This window comes from Terrapene carolina, unplaced genomic scaffold (genome assembly GCF_002925995.2).
Source record: "Terrapene carolina triunguis isolate 2854851 unplaced genomic scaffold, T_m_triunguis-2.0 Scaffold112, whole genome shotgun sequence".
In the NCBI taxonomy this organism is placed as follows: Eukaryota; Metazoa; Chordata; order Testudines; family Emydidae; genus Terrapene; species Terrapene triunguis.
The window spans coordinates 8,837,914-8,849,668 of NW_020664463.1; the positions used below are offsets into that span (position 1 = coordinate 8,837,914).

The 11,755-nt window shown below is 43.0% G+C and overlaps 1 protein-coding gene across 1 annotated transcript in view; it reads right to left on the bottom strand.

Annotated features, from left to right (window-relative positions):
• Positions 1 to 11,755, bottom strand: part of ITPR2 (inositol 1,4,5-trisphosphate receptor type 2) — a 346,451-nt gene that overhangs the window by 185,810 nt on the left and 148,886 nt on the right. Inside the window, exons 25-29 of the mRNA XM_026652241.2 lie at positions 9,535 to 9,700; positions 7,481 to 7,654; positions 4,092 to 4,181; positions 3,843 to 3,968; positions 268 to 390 (exon numbers count right to left, since the gene is read on the bottom strand). Coding sequence (XP_026508026.1) covers positions 268 to 390; positions 3,843 to 3,968; positions 4,092 to 4,181; positions 7,481 to 7,654; positions 9,535 to 9,700 — 679 coding nt within the window. The remainder of the gene's footprint in view (positions 1 to 267; positions 391 to 3,842; positions 3,969 to 4,091; positions 4,182 to 7,480; positions 7,655 to 9,534; positions 9,701 to 11,755) is intronic.

Sequence of the window (11,755 nt, forward strand, 5' to 3'; positions counted from 1 at the left end):
TCTTGACAATGAGACATCATGCTTGCAGATAACACTCAGTAAATTATAAATGCAATTTTGCTTTTCACTTTCAGAAATGGATCTCTTTAGAAGCAAATACAAAGAATCATAATAAGAAAAAGGAAGGAAGTAGGAAAGGGAAAGAGAATTAATGGAGAAGAAACAAAAGAAACAAATTATGTATTTATTTATTTATTTGGCATTACATGTCAGTGACTCAAAATCGGCTTAATCTATTTTAAACAATAAATCATGTGAAATACTTACACCAGGAGTTAAGAACAAATTGAGGTTTTTGTGGAGGAGAACTTGATTCTGAGGATTTCCTCGACAGAAATTCTGAAGGAAAGTGTGGGCTAGATTCATAACTTCATTCATCTTTTCATCAGTCTACAGATAAAAACATCAAACATCAAAAGGGGAAAAAAATAAAACATATTTGCTAAACCTCTACAACACAATCTGATCAGTAATGTACCAATTCTCCTCCAATTTCCTGTGCCTTCCAAAGATGGCAACTCTCCCTCTAGCAAGAATGGCTGAAGCCACTTTTCTCCAGAGTGGCATGACGTGCTGTAATTCCCAGTGCTCCTGTCTGCCCGTTTTTGTTTGTGACTTGGTTTTATTTTGGCTCTACCACTAGATAATACAATAAATAGAGTACATCAAAAATAATAAAGCTAAGGACAAGTGCACTGATACACAGATACCCTCCCACCAACAACACAGGAAGAAGAACTCCACATGGACTCTTCCTGAGGGTAGAAATGACAGTCTGGACCTATACACAGAATGCTTCCGCCGACGTGCACAGGCAGAAATTGTGGAAAAACAACATCGCTTGCCTCATAACCTAAGTTGTGCAGAACGCAATGCCATCCACAGCCTCAGAAACCACCCTGACATTATCATCAAAGAGGCTGATAAAGGAGGTGCTGTTGTCATCATGAACAGGTCTGACTACCAGAAGGAGGCTGCCAGACAACTCTCCAATACCAATTTCTACAGGCCACTTTCCTCAGATCCCACTGAGGAATACACTAGGAAACTGCACCATCTACTCAGGACACTCCCTACACTAACACAGGAACAAATCAACATACCCTTAGAGCCCCGACCGGGGTTATTCTATCTACTACCCAAGATCCACAAACCTGGAAATCCTGGACGCCCCATCATCTCGGGCATTGGCACTCTCACTGAAGGACTGTGTGGATATGTAGACTCCCTACTCAGACCCTATGCCACCAGCACTCCCAGCTATCTCCGTGACACCACTGATTTCCTGAGAAAACTACAATGCATTGGTGACCTCCCAGAAAACACCATCCTAGCCACCATGGATGTAGAGCCTCTCTACACAAACATCCCACACACAGATGGAATACAAGCTGTCAGGAACAGTATCCCTGATGATGACACAGCACAGCTTGTTGCTGAGCTCTGTGACTTTATCCTCACGCACAATTACTTCAAATTTGGTGACAATATATACCTCCAGACCAGTGGCACCGCTATGGGCACTCGCATGGCCCCACAATATGCCAACATTTTTATGGCTAACCTGGAACAATGCTTCCTCAGCTCTCGTCCACTCACGCCCCTTCTCTACCTACGCTACATTGATGACATCTTCATCATCTGGACCCATGGGAAGGAGACCCTGGAAGAATTCCACCATGATTTCAACAGCTTCCACCCCACCATCAACCTCAGCCTGGACCAATCCACACGGGAGGTCCACTTCCTAGACACCACAGTACAAATAAGCGATGGCCACGTTAACACCACCCTATACCGAAAACCCACCGACCGCTACGCCTACCTTCATGCCTCCAGCTTCCACCCCGGACATACCACACGATCCATCGTCTACAGCCAAGCGCTGAGGTACAACCGCATCTGCTCCAACCCCTCAGACAGAGACCAACACCTACAAGATCTTCACCAAGCATTCTCAAAACTACGATACCCACACAAGGAAATAGAGAAACAAATCAACAGAGCCAGACGTGTACCTAGAAGCCTCCTGCTACAAGACAGGCCCAAAAAAGAAACCAACAGAACTCCACTGGCCATCACCTACAGTCCTCAGCTTAAACCTCTCCAACGCATCATCAGTGATCTACAACCCATCCTGGACAATGATCCCTCACTTTCACAGACCTTGGGAGGCAGGCCAGTCCTCGCCCACAGACAACCCGCCAACCTTAAGCATATTCTCACCAGCAACCACGCACCGCACCATAACAACTCTAACTCAGGAACCAACCCATGCAACAAACCTCGATGCCAACTCTGCCCACATATCTACACCAGCAACACCATCACAGGACCTAACCAGATCAGCTACATCATCACCGGCTCATTCACCTGCATGTCCACCAATGTTATATATGCCATCATGTGCCAGCAATGCCCCTCTGCTATGTACATTGGCCAAACTGGACAGTCACTACGCAAGAGGATAAATGGACACAAGTCAGATATCAGGAATGGCAATATACAAAAACCTGTAGGAGAACACTTCAACCTCCCTGGCCACACAATAGCAGATGTAAAGGTAGCCATTTTACAGCAAAAAAAACTTCAGGACCAGACTCCAAAGAGAAACTGCTGAGCTCTAGTTCATTTGCAAATTTGACACCATCAGATCAGGATTAAACAAAGACTGTGAATGGCTATCCAACCACAGAAGCAGTTTCTCCTCCCTTGGTGTTCACACCTCAACTGCTAGCAGAGCACCTCACCCTCCCTGATTGAACTAACCTCGTTATCTCCATACTGATTTATACCTGCCTCTGGAAATTTCCATTACTTGCATCTGAAGAAGTGAGGTTCTTACCCACGAAAGCTTATGCTCCCAATACTTCTGTTAGTCTCAAAGGTGCCACAGGACCCTCTGTTGCTTTTTACCTAAATTTAGGCTCTTAATTCCATATTTAGGCTCCTAGCAAGTGCCTGATTTTCAAAAGTACTGTGCATCCCATAGCTCCCACTGACTTTTAAAAATCAGACCAATTAGGTGCTTAAATATACATTTAGGTGACTAGATTTAGGCACCTATTTTCTACACTTAGAATAACACGTTAACAAGCATGTGGTGAGCCATTCTATGAATAAGTGTTACAGCTACTACCCTACTGAAGAGAACTGAACCCAGTGTCAAAGTCTGAACAGCAGATCATCAAATTCAGGATAATGTAAATGGAGATCACAAATGGATTCATGACATTTTTTTAGTGCTTACTACAGATGGATGCACCTAGTTTTCAAACAAGGGCTCCTGAAAAGGACATCGAGATCCTTCATTTTGGTGGTCAGATCAGTAAATCGGGGCCAAATCATGCTATCCTTTGAGGCAAAACTCTGGAGTTTAGCAAGAGCAGGGACTTCATAAGGATTACACGGTTTGGTCCTGAGACATATAAATGCCCATGTTATGTATGTACAGTGCCAATCTGAGCACCCAAATCTGTGCATCCTGCTGTGGGGTTCCATTTAGTCAATGCCTGTCCCTTCTCCCCCAAAATGACTGCTGTAGTACAGGATCTCTTAATCAAAGTGTGAGAAGACACCACCTTTATTTGGAGTACCTGAGGTGATGAATATTCATGTTTTCAATTATGTCCTCTGTATTTCGGCACCCATGCTTAAAAATTCAGCTCGGCTTCCTTATTCTCAAAGTAGAGAATTAGGATATCATGATTTTGAGTCTGCTCCAAAGCCCACTGAAGTCAATGGGAATCTTTCCAGTGATTTCAAAAGGCTTTGGATCAGGTCTTTTAGGACTGTCCAATCAGTGACTTCCTATACTTACTATAAGTATATATTAGTCTAACCTTTTCATAGGGTATCTGCAGGAGGTCCAGCACCACCGAGTGAGCTCCCATATTTTTCAGCAATCGCTGCTGCTGATTCCGACATTTTTTATTCTGGACACAGAGTTTGCTGAGTCTAATCAAAATCTGGGGAAAGAAAAAAAAAAAAAAAAGAACCCAAAGCCCCCCCACAAAACTCAAATGTAAAGGATATAATGTGCCATAAAAACAAATATGAATCTACCGCACCTCATTTGTAGGTATACAAACCTCCTTAACAATGTTGTAATTATTACTCTTATTGCTGTCAATCTGAGGTTTTTTGGTCCCATCCTGTACTGGGCTTAAAATATTCGGTTCCTATAATTTAAACACAACCACAAATGTTTTTTAGTGCAGTTGACTGAATATCAGCTAACTATTTTTAACAACAACAAATGAAGAGGAGCAACAAGAACAGGTAAGAGCAAAGTGGAAGTATAGAGTAGAGGAACGATGGTCCAAAGGCTAGGGTGCAAGCCTGGGACTCGGGAGATCTGGGTTTAATTCCTTCCTCTGCCACAAATGTCCTGTGTGATCTTTGGACAATTTACTTTGTCTCATTTCCTCATAATAATAGCACTTCCCTACCTCATAGGGGTGTTATGAGGTTAAACGTACTAAAGGTTGTAAAGTGCTTAAATGAGATAACAATGGGAGCCATGAGTACCTTAGACAGATAGTAGTTGGTCCAACCCTATTTCTAATGCGCCTGGAAAGATTACAGACTGAAGTTAAGTAAGTGTAACACAGCAGATCTGGAGAATAAGATGAAGACAACCTTTGTAGTTGAGATAAATAGATTTTTTTTTCCAAAAGCATGAAGAATTTAAGGTGCATGGAGGTTGATAATCTGGCGCCAGCCTGCCACCATGAGGACTGAAGATGTTCCTCCAGTAGAGATGACGCTTCAACACTCATCTCTGGGGGATGTGGAAATGGATTTAAAAGCAGAAAACATGACCCTCCTGTTGAGCTGGGAGGTTTACTTGGGATAACATTGCTAATAAGCCTAAACTGGGGACACCGGTTCCTCAAAAGCCCCATCTGTGTGTGATTAGAAGGGGAAGCCATAAATTTAAGGCTTACAGTCGATAAGCAGTTGCCATCAGCCACTGCTCTCTCCACCCACATTCCAATAAAGAGAGAGGATACTGAAGCAAGTATTCCTGCTGGGTGAATTGGCAGTAATGCTCTGTGCCACCTGTTCTGTTCAGTGTTTCTAGTCTGGCAGCACGGCGGTCTGAAAGATTGGGCCATGATGTTGAGGGCACTGAATCTAGAAGAAAACAGGTGGTGGAGGTCTCACGACTCCTCCTCAGTATCACTATTAGGGCGGAAACTACTGTAAATCACATTGAAGAGAATGAAGCAGATGGGATTCTGAGTTTCCCTCTGTCCTCAAACTTTCTAATCTTTTAGTGAATAGTTACATTAAAAAAAAAAAACCCAAAAACAAATTTGAATTTGAAACCTCTTTCTGAATTTTCTTTACCTGGCTGCTACAATTAGGAGTTCAATAAATTCAGTCTGGTCTTAATTTCTAGAGGAGCAAGGAGCAGTTATGCTGCTCGGCCATTCATGACAGTTCCTAACAATGTCAGCACTGTTATCTGGCATGTTTGTGTTGATCTTTGCAACAACAACAGACTATTATTTGTTTAGGGTTTGTTAGTATGCATGTTGCCTCCTTACTAGCTGTTTGGATTGATGTTGTGGAAGATATTTTAGGTTCTTTGCTATAATTTAACCACTGTCCTTTGCCCTGGGACTGTTAGTTAACCAAGATTAATTTACCTGTTACGTTTATCAGCATTTTTCCTCAGTCAAAGTAGTTTTATAATCCGTGAGAACTATACGTCTTATCTGGAAGTGCTGATCAGCATTAAACTAAATCCATCCTCTCTCTTAACAAAATAAAAAACTGTTTATTGAACCTGTAAGAGTATTCCAGGGATGTAGTTATCAAGAGATAATCACACCACTGGGACATCAGAGGCATTTGGTTGCATATCTTGCCTCATTATGCCCTGTGATAGACGTTCTCTGTCATGCTTTCCCATAGGGAGCAAAGAAGTCACAGAGCCTGTACTAATCTATGTTCTATTCTGAATAGCTGTGCTGTTAGAGAGTGGGAATTTCTAAAAATGGCTCCTTGCTTTCTTTGTAAAATTCACAGGCAATTACTACTGTATCATCAGTTATAGGATCCTATCCTACAGCCCTGAGCCAGGGCCAGATTCTGCCACTCTTACACTGACTTATACTTTGCTACTGAAATAGGCTCATTAATTTCCGTGGGACTACGGATGGCATGTTACGGTTCCATACAAGTAAGGGTGGCACAGTTCAGCCCTCAGTGAGCAGTGCTTACTCACTACATGAGTAAAGCTTGTAGGATTGGGCCCATAATCCTAAAATATACATAATGCTTGAAATTAATGTTCCCCAAAACATACTCAGGGCAACAATCAAACCTATCAGAAGCCAGAGCAGGGGCAGAGCGGGGGAACTCTGAGGTGCCTAAAGATTTCTCTATACATGGAGTTATAATTATTTCTACATAACTACTCCTGAATAACTATGTATGGGCACACTGATTCCAGAATAAGAGCATCCACATATGGAGTTAAGAAATAGCCATTGAACTTTTAAATTCACATGCTACCTTAATCCAAATTAACCTACAAGTGTAGACAAGACTTAAATGTTGTCTCTTCCATTCAAGTGACAAGGGTGGCCAAGTGTCCTGCACTGAATTTCAGGCCTGGCATACGCCATAAAGTTCCACTGACATAGCCATGTTTGAGAGCAGTGTGAAAAACTCACACCCCAAGGTGACATGGCTGGGACAGCAGAACACCTAGGGTAGACACATCTGAGCTGAAAGAAGAGTGCTTTTGTACAGTTCGCTAAAGTAGTTTGGGGAGCTGATCTTACTAAGTAAGCAGAAGAACTCCTGTCAGCGTACATAGTATCTACAGTAGGGAGCTATGCCAGCATAGGCTGTATTTCATACAGATCATTATTTCCCCCTCACACCCCTTATAATTTTCCCTGTGTGATTTGTGGTTATGGCATCATTGTTGGGCCTCACCCTGCATTGCCTGGCAGTTGGTTCCATCATCTTGTTCTGAAAATATTTTCTATAATCCCCTGTATCTAAGGTAACTACATGAGACTCGAGATCTGGATAGACGTGTAGCACCACCCAGCATGACTGAATAAGGGTCCTTTACCTCCTTCCCCTTCCTCACATCAATGCTCACTTTGGGGTTGGCCAAAGTTTTGGGGAAAGTCTATTCTTCCCCTCCTATTCAAGCTTGCAATGAAGTCACTGAAATAACGAAAGCGTGACCTCTGGATCACCGGCACGGCAGCAGCGATGTCACAACCAGATCTGTGGCACTCCCGCTGGACCAAACTGAAGGAGACTCCCTCTGAGATAATATAGCTCTTATTAAAGCACCTTTGGTTTTGTCTTTTCCCCCTCTTTAATACTAAAGCTTGCCCAGTATTTTGGATATCACCTGCTTGCTAGCAGCACCATTTTGAATTTCGAGTTGAATAACATGTTAACTATCTAGGAACACAGGTGGCCTAGGACTTTAGAAACACACCTCGATCGGCTCTTCACCCCCTTTCGCCTGACTGTCCCCTAGCTCCCCACTCTCGTAGCTGCTGCTCTTTTCGACCCACAGTTCAGATTTTTCTACAGTCAGTCGGAGCTGGTCAAGATCAGCTTTGATTTGCTTGTAGTTGTCCACGTCCTGATTAGACACCAGTAACTGGACCTGGAAACACAGTAATCCACAGTTCTATTACAGCAGAGCCAGCTGCAGCCTCTACAGTCAAGTTTGTTTAATAGTTTTCATTTTAATGCCCTGGTTTCACTCCCTCATGACCTTATGAAATGATCATCATCTTTTGAACTGAAATTTTCCATCCTTAGTCTCTTTGGCCCCAGATGAGCAAAGCCCTAAATCACATACTTAAGTCAAACTGAAGTTATTGCCACTAAAGACTGTTTTGCCCGAAGCAAAATGGTTACAATGTTTAAAACATTCTGCTTCCTTTATCATCACGCTGCAAAATGTTTGCAATGTAAACAACTGTCTATAAACCCCTGAGATCTATGAGGCAGAGCTAACGGGGACACCAGGATTATGCTCCTTCTGGTATTAAAAGAATATAGTAAGAAGCAGTTTATCCCATGTAAATAATATTTCATGGAAAGACAAGATTGACATTACAAGAAATCAAGAGATCCAAACGTGAACTGTAGAGATAGTCAACATTTTCCAGATATTGAAATGTCAGTTATAAATTTCATCAACATTTTGACTAAAAATGGAAAAAACAAAATATATGTGACCTAATTTTCATTACCACCTATAGGAAACCACACCTAAGTCTCTTGCAGCACTGATGCTTGACAGGTCTCACATCATTTACCCCCCGTTATGACAGCTTGCATTTTTCCAGATGAATCTGTTTTTTCATTTCCTGACCATATATCTAATCTTTCTTTCTGCTCATTGGTGTTCATAACTCCTCCGATTTAGTATCATCTTTAAAGTTCCTTATTAGGCTATTTGCTCCTTCTCCTAAATTATTAATGAGGAGATTAAACAAAATTTGACCTAACAAGGATCCCTGTATAACCCAATAACCGCCATTAAGAAATCAAACTGATGTAAAAGAAAATGCCACATCAAGTTAATATGGTCATATGGCAGATAAGAACATGGATAATATATTTTTTTAAATGGCTGTTCGCAGACAAATATTCACTATTTTATAATATAATCTTGAAGTTCTCATAGGCTGCTTGCTTAACAGCATACAGCCTTGTTATCCTACTGAATTGATGAGTGCTGCTCGTCCACACATATTCACATTCCACTTCCTCCACAGCCTTTTTTGTTTATTTGCCAATTAGACTTTTCCTTTCTTTTACAAAAAACAATTAGGTACGCAACTCTCACTTAACTGGGAATAGCAGCTATTTATGCACCTAATCAGCATGGTCCCACTTTAATATCCTGGCGGGAGGCCAGTATGCAACTCCGCAAAAGTATTACAACAAAGGCCTTCCAGCTATTTATCATTTGCCTGGTTTTATGACAAGAAAAACCTCCGCCTTTTACATAATGAGGTGGCAACATGCTAGTGAACTCCTGAAATAAGCATCAAATGACCTAAAAAAAAGTAAGTTATCAGTCACCATAACCAAGAGAGTCCTCTATTATCCAACCCCATTACATCAGGTTTCTTAACCCTAATCTATTAACATGTTAAATATTTATACAGAAATGGGGGTGTTATCTAGTAGCCAGAACAACAGCGGAGTACTCTGCCTGGCTCTGTTATTCACTTGCTGTTCTATGTAACCTTGGGCAAGTCACTCAGGGCTACACTGTCAACAGCAGCTCCAGTTCCAGGGGTCTCTGTTTTTGGGTGTCTGACTTGAGACACCTCGAGCTTGGCTCACTGAGGTTCAGCTGTGTATGTGCAGCTCCCATGGAGCAAGGGGGCTGAATTTGGACTTTCAATTTATAAAGAAGGGACATTCTAATACTGTCACTGGCAGTGTAAGTGAGACTACTAGACTTTGAGACGACTTTCTTTTTCCTCACACGGTAGATTTCATGGAACACCATTAGACCTGTACCTGTTTAAACGCTTGCAAAACTTCTGCTCTTTGGCTGAAATGCTTAAATAGCAGCTGTAGGGCCCCTGACAGCAAAGGAGGGTAGTCATGCATGATAAGGTGAATGAGGACTCGTAGAAATGTTCTGCCTCCCTCGTCATCAAGTTGCACTGGATTTTTTTCTTTTCTGCAAAAGCCCAAATAAGTTAAAACCTGTGGTGTAAAACACACACACACACACACACACACACACTCTTCGATGGCACTCTTAAAACCAAACAGGACAAACTGTGAGATGTAAATTAAAAACCCATTTTAGTTCATTTTATGGGAGCTTCAATGTCAGGGTTATTTTCTTTGTGGCAATCTGATGTTTGTAACAGAATGGCCAGTACTGGCTGCAAGTAAATACGTATGAAATGCAACAAACACTGTGATTAAGCTCCATTTTGAAAACACATCAGTTTACATCTGGGTGACCAATTCATCGCTGGTACAAGCCCACCGAAGTCAATGGAGTTGCACCAGAGATGAATTTGGCTCTGTCCTTTTTATTCCTTCCCCTATCCGCTGCTGCTAAAATTTAATGTAGGAAAAATGAACTTTAAAAAACCAGTAAAAATTGCCAAAGGCATCATATTTCTGGATCATATTTATAATCTGGAAGGACAGCAAGCAGATTTACACTTAGCATATCAAAGCAGAAATAATGTTTCCAAGAAGCCATTCACACTCAGTGTTCAATTGAAAGATACAGGTGCCAAGAGCCACACCAGAACTGTGTGTTGTTTTTCATTATGGGAGTTCAGGGACAGGACTGAAGACATTCCTCTTGTTGGCAAAGACTAAGAACACATAGGGGACATACTCAGTGAGGAAAGTTAAGAACACCCATCTCAGACATCTTTCCCCCTTCTCCTGAGCTCTGGGAAAATCTTTAGAGTCTAAAGGCTTGTCTACACAGGAAATGTTTCCAGTTATACTAAGGCTAGGTCTACACTGGGGGGGGGGGGGGGGGGGAGGAAATCAATTTAAGATACGCAAATTCAGCTACGCGAATAGCGTAGCTGAATTCGACGTATCCGAGCCGACTTACCCCGCTGTGAGGACGGCAGCAAATCGACCGCCACGGCTCCCCCGTCGACGGCGCTTACTCCTACCTGCGCTGGTGGAGTACGCGCGTTGATTCGGGGATCGATTATCGCGTCCCGACGAGACGCAATAAATCGATCCCCGAGAGATCGATTTCTACCCGCCAATCCGGGCGTAGTGAAGACAAGCCCTCATACAAGTGTACCAACAGAGTTAAACTGATATAGTTATACTGCCATAACTCCCCTATGTGGACATTCTTATTCTAGAATAAAAGTGGGGTTTTTGGCTTAGCTTAAACCACTTCCAAAGTGACAAAACTAAACCAGAAAAACACTTTTTCACTGGAATGAGAGTATCCACACAGAGAGTTATACCGGTATAACTATAGTGCTTCAAATCCACGCCTTCCTTTATACCAGTTTAATTTTCCCACGCAGACAAGCCCCAACAGAGATGGGAACCAGCCAAAAACCTGAATCCAAACCCTTCTGAACTTTGGGGGTAGAGTGTCCAATCCAGATCCCACAACTGGCCAAACCAGATCCATAAACACTTGAATTTTAGGGTGTTTGGAACCCAGATCTGAACTTCATGGCCCTGGCCCATGTCTAACATCTATGCTGCAGTGGTAGCTATTACTCCCACCACCTCCTCTCTATGAGATCATGTTATGTGACAACAGGAACTAGTAAAAGGAGAGGAAGGGAGAGGAAGATACACAAAAAAATAAACAGAAATCGTCAATTATAGGGTTACCATTCGTCCGGATTCCCCCGGACATGTCCAGCTTTTTGAGCTAAAAATAGCGTCCGGGGGGAATTTGTAAATGTCCGGACTTCCCCCCCATGCAGAGCGCGCGCGGCTAACAGGGCAGCCGGCTGGATGGTGCCACTTACATGGGGCTCCGACAGCCAGAGAGAGCCCCTCCTCCGCTTCCCCTGCAGCAGAGATCACTCCCTCCCTTCCTCCCTGCATTCGCAGATTGCCTCCGGCAGTCTGGAGCTCCTCCCCCGCTCCTCCTCCCCTGCTGTCCAGTATGCCGGGATGAGCAGCAGGGTAAGGGGGCCAGGGGGCCAGAGAAGGGGCAGGGAGGTTCTGGAGGGGGCAGTCAAGAGACAGGGGGGGTCAGGAGTTCGGGGGGGGGGGG